Here is a 13,363-nt window from a genome sequence, read left to right as displayed (position 1 = left end):
AGGTTCACATTTCCCTTGTTTTGCATCCGTCACATGCGTTGTTTGACGCTTGTGACTGACGCGTTGTACAACGGATGACAAGTATTGTAAGAGAAAGCGGATTCCGTTATAAAACGAGAGAGAACGATCAGCTGATCGCTCTCATTAGCCGGCCGCCGGGTGATCAGCTGATCGCTCGGCCGCCAAGAGAGCATGTGCAGCGAAATCAAAAGGATTTCACTGCTCAAAAAACGCTACATGCTGCGTTTCTGCCGCCCGATGCTCAGTCGTTCCACGGTTCCTCAGTCGGGCGGGCGGGCGCAACGCAGCGTCATCAGTCACAATCCACCGCTAATACAAGTCTATGGGAACAACGGAATCCGCCTAACTGATTGCATTGTTTATCAGAGCGGCGAATTGTGACTGATCATGAAAAACGGAAATGTGGACCTAGCCTAAACTTATAGGTGTGCGTCTTTCAAATCAAGTCCTGTCTATATAAGACCTCACAGCTCACAGTGCATGTCAGACCAAATGAGAATCATGAGGTCAAAATGAACTACCCAAGGAGCTCAGAGACAGAATTGTGGCAAGGCACAGATCTGGCCAAAGTTACAAATAAATTTCTCTAGTACTCAATGTTCCAAAGAGCACAGTGGCCTCCATAATCCTTAGATGGAAGAAGTTTGGGACCACCAGAACTCTTTCTAGACCAGGCCGTCCAGACAAACTGAGCAATCGAGGGAAAAAAGCCTTGGTGAGAGAGGTAAAGAAGAACCCAAAGATCACTGTGGCTAAGCTCCAGGAATGCAGTAGCGAGATGTCATAAAGGTCCTCCACCAGTCGGGCCTTTATGACAGAGTGGTCCGACGGAAGCCTCTTCTCAGTGCAAAACATATGAAAGCCTGCATAGAGTTTGCAAAAACAACACATGAAGGACTCCCAGACTATGAGAAATAAGATTCTCTGGTCTGATGAGACGAGTATAGAACTTTTTGGTGATAATTCTAAACGGTATGTGTGGAGAAAACCAGGCACTGCTCATCACCTGCACAATACAATCCCAACTGTGAAACATGTTGGTGGCAGCATCATGCCAAGGGGATATTTTTCAGTTACAGGACGACTGGTTGCAATTACAGGAAAGATTAATACGGCCAAGTACGGAGAGATCCTGGAAGAAAACCTCTTCCAGAGTGCTCTTGACCTCAAACCTGACCGTAGGTTCACCTTCCAACAAGACAATGACCCTAGTCACACAGCTAAAATAAAGTAGTGGCTTCAGAACAACTCTGTGACCATTCTTGACTAGCCAAGCCAAAGCACTGACCTAAGCCCAATTGAGCATCTCTGGAGAGACCTGAAAATGGCTGACCACCAACGTTCACCATTCAACCTGATGAAACTGGAGAGGATCTGCAAGGAAGAACGGCAGGGGATCCCCAAATCCAGGTGTGAAAAACTTGTTGCATCATTCCCAAGAAGACTCATGGCTGTACTAGCTCAAAAGGATGCTTCTACTCAATACTGAGCAAAGGGTCTGAATACTTATGACCATGCGATATTTCAGATTTTATTGTTTAACAAATTTGCAAAAATTTCTACATTTCTGTGTTTTTGTCTGACAAGATGGGGTCCAGAGTGTACATTAATGAAAATCCTTTGATAGTCTTGAGATTGTATTGTACCCTGCACAGATTCAAGACACCCTGTGGCAGATGTAGCAAAACAGCCCCAGAATATAAAACAGAGCCTCCTTCATGGTTCACAGTAGGGATAGTGTTCTTTTCTTGATATGTTTCATTTTTCAGTCTGTGAACATAGAGCTGATGTGCCTTGCCAAAAAGTTCCATTTTTCTCTCATCTGTCCATAGGACATTGTCCCAGAAGCTTTGTGGCTTGTCAACATGTAGTTTCGCAAATTCCAGTCTGGCTTTTTTTTTTTTCTTCAACAATGGTGTCCTCCTTGGTCGTCTCCTATGAAGTCCACTTTGACTCAAACAACGACGGATGGTACGATCTGACACTGATATTCCTTGAGCTTGAAGTGCACCTTTAATCTCTTTAGAAGTTTTTCTCGGCTCTTTTGCTACCATTCGTATTATCCATCTCTTTGATTGGTCATCAATTTTCCTCCTGCGGCCACGTCCAGGGAGGTTGGCTACAGTCCCATGGTTCTTAAATTTTCTTAAATGAATTATATGTGCAATTGTAGTCACAGGAACATCAAGCTACTTGGAGATGGTCTTATAACCATTACCATGCCTATCTATAATGGTCTTTCAAATCTCCTGAGACAACTCTTTCCTTCACTTCCTCTGGTCCATGTTGAGTATGGTACACAACATGTCACCAAACAGCACAGTGAGTATCTGTAGCATTACATACAGGCCCACTGAATGATTACACGATTGTAGACACCTGTGATGCTAATTAGTGGACACACCTTGATCTAGCATGTCCCTTTTGTCACATTATTTTCAGGAGTATCACCATTTCTGTCCAGGCCTGTTTCATGAGCTTTATTTTTAAAAAATTTCTGTTGAGGCATGGTTGAAAAGCAATGTCTGACTTTCATAGATTTTTTTATTATTACCTTTGTCAGATTCAAGTTATTTCTAAGACCATTGCAGGCTTTTCTTTCATTAAACGAAGGGTACCAACAATTTTGACTGTAATCTTCTATATATATATATATATATATAATTGCCTTATTCTGTCTGTCTGTCTGTCTGTCATGCTCCAAAATTGTGTCCTTACGGTGACAATGTGTCCTTACGGTGACAAAAAGCTGATTGGCCGCTGGGCTCGCCATGGCCCCGCCCCCCACACGGATTGGCCGCTCGCCCAGGCTGCGCCCCCACACGGATTGGCCAGCCGCTCGCCCAGGCTCCGCCCCCCCACAGATTGGCCTCTCGCCCCGGCACCCTGCAGGCATTGGCAACTCGGCCACGCCACGCCCCGCCCCCCTCACGCAATGCACGCTAGCTCTGGCCCCGCCCCCCCCCGCGCGCATTCCCCGAACTGACACGTCACGGAGCCATGACTCCCAGGTGAGTACTGTACTCCCACCCCCCACCCCCCACCCCCAATGGGAGCCCACATCAGCGTACGCCGCCAACCCAGCCGACACTTACCCTCGCATTGCTGGCCTTGCCGCCGTATGCTGGTGTGGGCTCCCGTGCGAGCGGGGGACGGGATATGTTGGTAACCATGCTAGCATAGTTACCAGCTGGTAACCATGCTAGCATAGTAACCAGCACATCAAGGTCCTGCAGCGGCGGAAGATCCACACGCACACACATAACAGCACACACACACACACACACACATACACACACATCAGATCACACTCACTCTCACAAACACCTCACACACACATCGCATCCACACACTCACAGCATCCGGCGATATCGCTTGCTTCTCGGCCTCGATACTGTGCTGTTGTGACCTTCCAGGACCTGCCGGAGGATCACATGGCCAGAAGCATGTGGTATCTCCGGATGTTGCGAGTATGAGCGCGTATGTGCAATATCGTCAATGTGTGTGTACGTGAGTGTATGCGATCGGGTGTGTGAGTGTCAGCAGAGGAGCATGGCGTGCTGGAGGAGGCTGGGAGGAGAGAGGCTGATGCTGGGGACAGAGAGGCTGATGCTGGGGACAGAGAGGCTGATGCTGGGGACAGAGAGGCTGATGCTGGGGACAGAGAGGCTGATGCTGGGGACAGAGAGGCTGATGCTGGGGACAGAGAGGCTGATGCTGGGGACAGAGAGGCTGATGCTGGCGCAGCATGGCGGATGGAGCACGTTTGGGAGTGCGCAGCATGGGAGAGTGAGCACGATGGGGGGTGCGCAGCATAGGGGATGGAGCACGATGGGGAGTGCGCAGCATGGGGGATGGAGCACGATGGGGAGTGCGCTGCATGGCGGATGGAGCACGTTTGGGAGTGCGCAGGATGGGAGATCGAGCACGATGGGAAGTGCACACCTCCCCCCAACACACACACGCGCGCGCACTGCACAACACACCACACACACACACACTGGGAACCACAAACAACTGCCCTACACAGACACCCACACACAGACAACGCTGCACACACAAATATACACACATACCGCACAACACACACATTGCACAAAAACATACCTCCCCCCAAAACACACCACACACACACAAACCGCGCAACACACACACAACGCTACAGACACACAGCGCTCCACAAACAACGCAACACACAAACAACACCGCTCTCACCCCCCATCACACCCAGACAACACCCAGAACATGTACAGCGCCCTACACAAACACTTGGTAACTACACACAACAACATCTATATCTATATATATATATATATATATATATATATATATATATATATATATATATATATATATATATATATATATATATATATATATATATATATATATATATATATATAACAAAAATCATACATGAACTACACAATACGTAAATTCTAGAATACCCGATGCGTAGAATCGGGCCACCTTCTAGTATATTATATATACACACACACACACACACACACACACACACACACACACACATACATACAGTATATATAAACATATGACCTTCATATAAATATATGACCTTCAGCTGCCATGACAACCCACGGCTCCCCGTATTCATGTGGTGGGGGAGCAAGTGGGGTGAGACAAAAGGAGCCCACTTCCTCTCACAAACTTTGAAATGCCACGATCTCTGTTGATCACAGCATCTAGACGACAGCACAGGTAAAATGTCATCGGAACCTGAGCGAATCAGGTCCCGATGAGGTCACTGGTCAAAGCTAGCGTTCTGCACCAGAATCCCGGCACTTGCAGAACTCTGGGGCGCCCGATCCCAGTAAGCTCCGATGTTTACCATTGAAAGTCGCAAACTGGTTAAAAAACTATGGGCAGCGTGAATCAGACCATGGTTGACAGGTCTCTCTCCATGTACACACCAGCTGCTCTAGAGACACTCTGATCCAGTAAGTAAGCCATTACAATCTGAGCCCTTGTCAGTGTCGCTCAGCTACTCTCTTGCAATTTTTTCCTAATGGTTAACAGTTCCCTTACCAACTCTCATAGCTGCCATGATAACAAGATTATCAATTCACTTGATTAGTTTTAATGTCATGACTGATCTGTTTATACATCTAGTTACTGTTAAATCCCAACCACGGCGTTATTTTTCATTTTAACACTAGAGTGTTGTCAGTTATGCATGTTCCCTGCCCATCCTAAAATACTGACCAGCCGCTGGCTCCTGTTGCTGTTTTTGACCTGCCAGATCGCCTCAGCATTTGCTGGATGAGCCAGAAGTCACTTCTCAATGTAAGCCTATGATGGCTATAACAAGGCAATACATTGCTTGGCGCCTAGAGAGCTTGTAACCATTAGTTCTGACTTCTGGACAGTCAGGAGCTGGTCACGGGATGGTGGAACAGGAGGACGCCAGGAAGAGCAGAAGACGATGGCCGGTATATACAGTGTGTCTATAAAGGCATGGTGCACGTTTACCGGTCACAGGAAAGCAACAAAAGACGATAGAAATGTGAAATCTGCACCAAATAAAAAGGAAACCCTCCCAGTGTCACACCTATTCATGCGCACATGCTGCCACATCATGCTACAGAAACTGGGAGGGTTTCCTATTATTTGGTGCAGATTTCACATTTCTATCATCTTTTGTTGCTTTCCTGTGGCCGGACAAAAGTGCATCGTGATTTTACGAACACACTGTATATTAGTAAGGGCGGGGAACAGACAGTGATACCACCCGATACAGACATTATAAAAAACAAAACACTGAAGTGGAGCTTTAACCTTTAGTACCAATGACACTTCCTATAGGTTTAGGTGACGGTGATAGCCCCACTGACCCGGCTATACATCACATACAAGCAAACAGGCAATGTGATATTTATCTAGTCTTTTGAGCCATTATTTTGAAGGGCAATGATTGTTAGCAGAAAAAAGAAAAAAACTTCCCTTAGGCCAAATATGCCCTTGAGTTCTGCCAGCTCTACATGGGCACACGGCAATCACATTATCTGCCAGTGTAATGAAAATTGATCTAGTAAGAGAGCTCTACTGATCTGTACAAGTTACATAAGGAGGTTATGTGCGGAAAGGCTAACAAGTGTAAGCGGTGAAGTCAAACGTAGGTTTATTGGTAACAAACCTAAAAATATATATAAGATACCTTTCCACCTTATGAGGCTCAGCACCATCGGGGCATGATCTGATCTACCTCCCCTCTGCCTTGGAGAGATGGGGGACTCACTGCCATATAAACCGGTAGAGACCCTGGAACATCGCCTCTATATTAGGCATATATAAAAGGGGTTATCCAGGACTACATTAGTTCTTAGGCTGGAAGCTGGCTGTCAAAGTATATTTTCTCCTTGCAAAACAAATCTGCAGCATGTCAATTCTTTCTGCGTTCTGCTACAGATTTTACCCATACTACGGAGCACTCAACGCCACACACACAAGATGGCGCTGAAGCTCTCGCGCATGCGCAAAACCATGCGGCGACATCCAAGATGGTGCCGCCTGACATGCTGCCGGAGACGCTAGGCAGTGGCTATCCCTACAAGAGGGGACCGCAGCCTGCGTCTGCTCATGGTCGAAACCCCCGTGGGCTCGCCATGGCATCTCCAGGAACTCGCGCTATTCGAGGCACGACCTATGCTACTGCCATAACTGACCGCCAAGGCTGGGTAAGCGATGAAAAACTTCCTAGGCCCTCCAGGGCCATCATCCTGAGGTTCCCTATTCAAGGACAACAGGAAACCAACTGATGCGGGCAGAAGTACCGCCTTTTTTATCCTATAGGTTTCTGGTCCTTGAAGGGCGGATCCCCCCTCTCGTGGTGCAGTCATGGGGTGAGGGAAAAATGTGTCTTTTTCCAGCTAAGAGATGAAGAAATATTGCAGACATTTTTGCAACACATACTTGATGTGTGCACATAGTCTAAAGGTCACTACTGTGATTATTGAGTCTTTACATGTGCTTCATGTATTTGTAACTAGAAGGTTTAAACTTCAGATTACTATAATTGTACTCAAAAATCATCCGATTAAGGCCCTGTGCGCACACTGCGTTTTTTCTCAAGAAATTCTGCAGAAAGAATGTTCTTGAGAAAATTTCTTGAGTAAATGTGCATGTCACTTCTTTTCCGCAAGTACCTGCGGTTTTTGCCATAGATAATAGTAAAAACCGCGGGGACCAACTAGCGGAAAATCCATGGAAAATCCGCGGCAAAACTGTGGCAAATCGCGGCATAAACGCTGGTGCGGGATTCTTTCAGGGGGTCCGTTTTTTTCTCAAGAAAAATGCACTTTCTAGTGCGCACATAGCCTAAAAGATCTAAAACACTGAAGCAGCAAACTGTGAAAACCAATATGTGGGACTGCTCAGTGTACGGAGCCAGAGGGTTCCCCACTTTACAACAAGAGCTGATCTGCTGTACCCAGCAATGTCCACAAGAGAGTGTACGCAGCTGTGGAGTTATGCTTCATACAGTTTGTATGGAGTTACCGGACCTATCAGAAGAATAGACAACTCCTGTAAGGGAACCCAGTCCTCAGAATCTAGTGCAATAATGTATTAGGAGTGCTGTGTCAACTACCTAATCATGCTTCTAATCATCCCCTAATACGATAGACCACTGCCACTCATCCATCCTGTCAATCATGCAGCGTGATAGCGCAGCACTGCTGGGAAGAGTGGCAGCGGTCTCAGACTAGCCAGCTATGGAGCACACTGAGATTACACTTCACTTTTACATCATAAGCGGGATGATAAGTTATTAGTGCTGATACATCACCCCTACTACATTACTGGGGTAATCATCAGGTCTGGGTTCTGGGACCCTCACTCAATGTTACTAGATCAAGCAACAGAAAAGACAATAGGACCAACCCTCCCTTCTGCTGTACAATCACTGGATATCCTGTAATAGGTTTTATGGGCGCGGAATATAAATGACTAATGTCACCATCAGTGGAAGACCTATGCCGTGTGTAGCAACATATCCAAGACTAAAGTCCTGATTACACACTATCATTTTCCATACCAAGCCATAGCTGAGCAGATGAAGAGCATTTCCATCAATCCTAGCAGCTGGCAGAGGGCACTGCTCTTATCACTTGTGCCAGCCATGTGCCAAGCAGGATTGTGCCAATGTTGATATATCGGAGCGGAGTAAAGGTGTGTTACTCCATGTGGGGGAGTCTGGTAATTGGGGAGGGGGTTCTCGAGTAGCGACATTTACCAGTCTGATAATACAGGTGGTTTGGGGACATGCTTTCTTACCAGACAGCTCCTAGAAAGCTTATATTTCCTGAGAAGCTTGGCTTGCTTTAAATTCAGTCTGTGGCATTTGGCTTCCTTCTTTAGCAGACCTTCAATCTGTGGCGTGATCTTCATTTTGGGCTTCAGACGAACCTTGTGATTATCAGGCAGAAGGATTTGGAAACAGAATGGACAAATTCCCCTCTCTTGTATTTTCTTCTCTGCAACAGAAGAAAGTATCCCATGTATTATTACACTGCCTGAGAGTGGGCGCGGAGGGGATCTGGGCGGCTTCCCATCTATGTGGCGCCACATCTCCATTATCACTTCTAAGTGACGTCTAGTTTTTACATTCACAATTATATACGTGCTAAAAGTCCTAACTCCAAAGACATAGTGATGGGGAATACAGATTGTGAGCCCCAATGGGGACAGTGCTTTAGACATACTGGAGTATCTGGAGAGCAACGCAATGCTAAAAGGTTCAACATGGCACTGGGAGAGGGAGAATGGCCGATAGTTAAAGGGGTATCCCATCTCCAAGATCATATCCTAATATGTAGGTGTAATAATAATAATAATAATGTTAGCAAATACTTCCAATTAGAAATGTAGTATAGTTCACCTGATTAGCTATGTTGCTTACCTCATGTGCAAGGCATTGCAGCACCTTAGGTATCCATGGTTACGACCACGCATATTGTCACAGTTAGGGGTACTTCTCACATAGCGAGATTGCTGCTGAGTCACGGTTTTTGTGACGCAGCAGTGACCTCATTAGCGATCTCGCTGTGTGTGACACTGAGCAGCGATCTGGCCCCTGCTGTGAAATCGCTGCTCGATGCACACACTGCTGGTTCATTTTTTGGATGTTGCTCTCCCGCTGTGAAGCACACATCGCTGTGTTTGACAGCGAGAGAGCAACGATCTGAATGTGCAGGGAGCAGGAACCGGCGTCTGGCAGCCTGCGGTAAGCTGTAATCAAGGTAAATATCGGGCAACCAAGCGAAGTGCTGTGCTTGGTTACCCGATATTTACCTTGGTTACTAGTTTCCGCGGCTCTCAGTGCCGGCTCCCTGCACACATAGCCACACAAAGTGGTTTGCTTATTAACCCGATGTGTACTCTGGCTAGGAGTGCAGGGAGCCAGCACTAAGCAGTGTGCGCTGGTAACCAAGGTAAATAGCGGGTAACCAAGCGAAGTGCTTTGCTTGGTTACCCGATATTTACCTTAGTTACCAAGCGCAGCATCACTTCCACTAGTCGCTAGTGGCTGGGGGCTGGTCACTGGTGAGATCTGCCTTATTGACAGCTCACCAGCGACCATGTAGCGACGCACCAGGTCAGCTCGCTGGTAGGATCGCTGGAGCGTCGCTAAAGTGTGACGGTACCCTTAGTTACTCATGTTCATAACCATGGATAGCTAAGGTCCTGCAATGCCCTGCACATGAGGTAAGTGGCATAGCTAATCAGGAGAACTATACTACATTTCTATTTGGAGGTATTTGCTAATATTATTATTATTATTATTATTACTACACTTACTACATATTAGGATAGGATCTTGGAAATGGGAATACCTCTTTTCCAATCCCTACAGATGCTACACAGGCAGCCCCATGGCACAAAAGGCAGGACACTGTGCCAACCACAAATACAGACTGGTAAAGGAGATTACACCCTTAACCCTTTATATACTTACTTTCAGGCAAGCGATGATGTGACCTAGAAAAAGACAAAAAAAACAGACACTTTATGTAGGGGTGTGTGCGTGGGTATGACAGCAGCATACTACACATGACAGATCCTGCCGGGCCGTACTCAGAGCATTCTGGGGTTTGGTGGAGAACACGGATAACGGCCGAGCGCTGGGAGGACACACTGCGTACAAGACCTAAACCGATGGAGACAACACTCAGGGGTTAATGATCGCCCGCACTGTCCTCAGTTACACGGCCGATCTGCGAATGGCAGGGGTTAATGATCGCCCGCAGCGTCGTTAGTCACACGGCCGATCTGCGAATGGCAGGGGTGAATGATCTCATGCAGCAGTCACATGGACGATCTTCTTGGCATCCACAATGATCGATCTGGTTTTCCAGCCTACACGACTTGTTGCCCCGTGCATTTCCCCGGAGTCAGCCTGCTGCTCCGTACACGGACTCACGTGACTTAGATCACACGTGGCCGGTGATATCTCCACGAGAACCAATGAACTAATAAAACACTCACATGAGGTACCGGGACAGCCCGGGGCACGTGTCCTTCACGGCAGCGGCCGCTTCTCTGAGGAACCTGTTGTGTACGGCCATACCGGAGCAGGGGCCCTAGTGCCGGAGCAGAGAGGTTGTTGTTTTTTGTTTGTTTTTTTTTGCAATGACGTCACCGGAAGGGGCGGGGCCTCGTCAGTGCGATGCAGAGCTGTGGGCGCCGGCGGGAAGCGGCAGGGTTGCGTCTAGAATGGAGTTTTTTTGTGATCCTTTAGCCACTCCATTCTAGACGGCTAGCTCACTAGTGAAGTGACTAGAATGGAGTTGATTTTTTGAGGACCTCATTTTATCAAATCCACTCTAGACGGTTCAGTGCTGAGGTGACTAGAATGGAGTTGATCTTTTGAGGCCCTCACTGCAGACGCTTTTTTTTTTTGAGTCCCTCAGTTTAGCAACTCCACACTAGATGGCTCTGTACTGAGGTGACTAGAATGGAGTTGATCTTTTGAGGATCTCTCTCCCTCAAAAAATCAACTCCAATCTAGACAGCTCCTCATAGAAACCACTAGAATGGAGTTGATTTTCTGAGGTCCTCATATATATATATATATATATATATATATATATATATGTGTGTGTGTGTATATAGGATCGTGTTTAGGATCGCTACTTCCAATAGGTGGCGCTGTGCTAGAGTTTGTCTCCTTTACTGGAGAGACAATTTGAATATATATATATATATATATATATATATATATATATATATGTATATGTGTGTACACACTAGAAGGTGGCCCGATTCTAACGCATCGGGTATTCTAGAATTTATTGTGTAGTTACTGTATGATTTTTGTTTTTATATATATATATATATATATATATATATATATATATATATATATATATATATATATATATATATATAGATGTCTGTAGTTGCCGAGTATTTGTGTAGGGGCTGTAAATGTTCTGGGTGTTGTCTGGGTGTGATGGGGGGGTGAGAGCGGTGTTGTTTGTGTGTTGCGTTGTGTGTTGTGTTTGTAGAGCGCTGTGTGTCTGCAGCGTTGTGTGTGTGGTGCTTTGTGTGTGTGTGTGTGTGGTGGTGTATGTTGTGTTGTGTTGCGTTGTGTTGTTTGTGGAGCGCTGTGTGTCTGCAGCATTGTGTGTGTGGTGCTGTATGTGTTGCACGGTTTGTGTGGGTGTGTGTGTGTTTTGGGGGGAGGTATGTTTTGTGCAGTGTGTGTGTGTTGGAGGAGTAGTCCTGGAGGGAGAGGAGTATAATAGTAGGAATAGTTCTGGGGGAGAGCAGGATAATAGGAGGAGTAGTCCTGGGGGGAGAGCAGGATAATAGGGGCAGTAGTCCTGGGGGGAGAGGAGGATAATAGGGGCAGTAGTCCTGGGGGGAGAGGAGTATAATAGGGGGAGTAGTCCTGGGGGGAGAGCAGGATAATAGGAGGAGTAGTCCTGGGGGGAGAGCAGGATAATAGGGGCAGTAGTCCTGGGGGGAGAGGAGTATAATAGGGGGAGTAGTCCTGGGGGGAGAGCAGGATAATAGGGGCAGTAGTCCTGGGGGGAGAGGAGTATAATAGGGGGAGTAGTCCTGGGGGGAGAGGAGTATAATAGGGGGAGTAGTCCTGGGGGAGAGGAGGATAATAAGAGGAGTAGTCCTCGGGGGAGAGGAGTACATACCTCCCAACCGTCCTGGATACAGCGGGACAGTCCCTCTTTTGAGCCTTTGATCCCGAGTCCCGCCCGTGGGCCTGAGTGTCCCGTGGCTCCACCCACCCACTGTAGCCCCGCCTCGCTGTTTCTCCCTTCTATTCATTACAGAGTCGAGCGCGCACCTTGAAACTCCTGTGACTGCTGCTGAGGTATGAATCACCCCCTGCAGCAGAGCGACCCCCCCCCCTGCAGCAGAGCCGAGCCCCCCCCCTCCCCCAGAGCGGACATCCGCAGCCCCGGAGTGGATCCCCTGCACCAGAGCCAACCCCCCCCCTCCCCCAGAGCCGACATCCCCAGCCCCGGAGCTTCCCTGCAGCTGTTCTCTCTGACTCCCCGTGTGCGGCTTCTCACTGCTGCAGACACACGGGGAATCAGGAAGCTGAGGAGAAAGTGCAATCAGCACTTCTCTCTCCTGCAGATAGCACTGGCCAGTAATAACCTATGCAGAGTGACATCTGCAGGCTTCTATTAGCTTACCGATCAGTGGTCTCCTGCCTGTGGAGCTGCTGGGTCCTAGCTGCCCAACAACTTCAGCTCTGCTTTATCCTGGCTCCCCTACCAGTTAAAGGGAACATGTCAGCAGAAATTTCACAATGAAAGTAATAGATTCCCCTCTGCAGCTCCTGGGCTGCTTCTAGAAAGGTTCCTGTTGTTATTGTGCCCCCTTTGAGACCTACAAAAATACTTTATGAAGTCTTACCTTTTTGTATGCAAATGTTTTTTATGGTCACGGGGGCGGGCTGTCTAGCGTCCGTTATTCCCCCTCCTGCCGCTTTACGCAGTCCCCCATTGCTCATTTACATACACAAGGACGCCTTCCTCATGTAACTGTCCTCCCGAAGTTTTGCGCATGTGAACGCTTTTTCAGGTGATTGCGCAGGCGCGAGATTATGGGCGGCGCTGTGATTGTCATCAGCAGCGTTATCCAAGTACCCGCCCATAATCTCGTGCCCGCACTTTTCCCTCTGACTCCACTGTTATGCGCAAGTGCTGGCCATATGAACCATGTTACCTATTACCGCTTGCACGAGATTATGGGCGGGTACTTGGATGACTTTGCTGATGACAATCACAGCGCCGCCCATAATCTCGCGCCCACGGTAATAGGTAACATGGTTCATATGGACAGTGCTTGCGCA

At 47.5% G+C, this 13,363-nt stretch overlaps 1 protein-coding gene across 1 annotated transcript in view; it reads right to left on the bottom strand.

The window, feature by feature from the left end:
• RMP24 (ribonuclease MRP subunit p24) overlaps positions 1-10,657 on the bottom strand; it is a 53,781-nt gene extending 43,124 nt beyond the window's left edge. The window contains exons 1-3 of the mRNA XM_075316535.1: positions 10,525-10,657; positions 9,995-10,017; positions 8,314-8,513 (exon numbers count right to left, since the gene is read on the bottom strand). Coding sequence (XP_075172650.1) covers positions 8,314-8,513; positions 9,995-10,017; positions 10,525-10,604 — 303 coding nt within the window. The 5' untranslated portion in view covers positions 10,605-10,657. The remainder of the gene's footprint in view (positions 1-8,313; positions 8,514-9,994; positions 10,018-10,524) is intronic.
• Positions 10,658-13,363: the final 2,706 nt, after the last annotated feature.

Source organism: Anomaloglossus baeobatrachus, chromosome 6 (genome assembly GCF_048569485.1).
Source record: "Anomaloglossus baeobatrachus isolate aAnoBae1 chromosome 6, aAnoBae1.hap1, whole genome shotgun sequence".
Classification (NCBI taxonomy): Eukaryota; Metazoa; Chordata; class Amphibia; order Anura; family Aromobatidae; genus Anomaloglossus; species Anomaloglossus baeobatrachus.
This window is presented reverse-complemented; position numbering and strand designations above follow the sequence as displayed.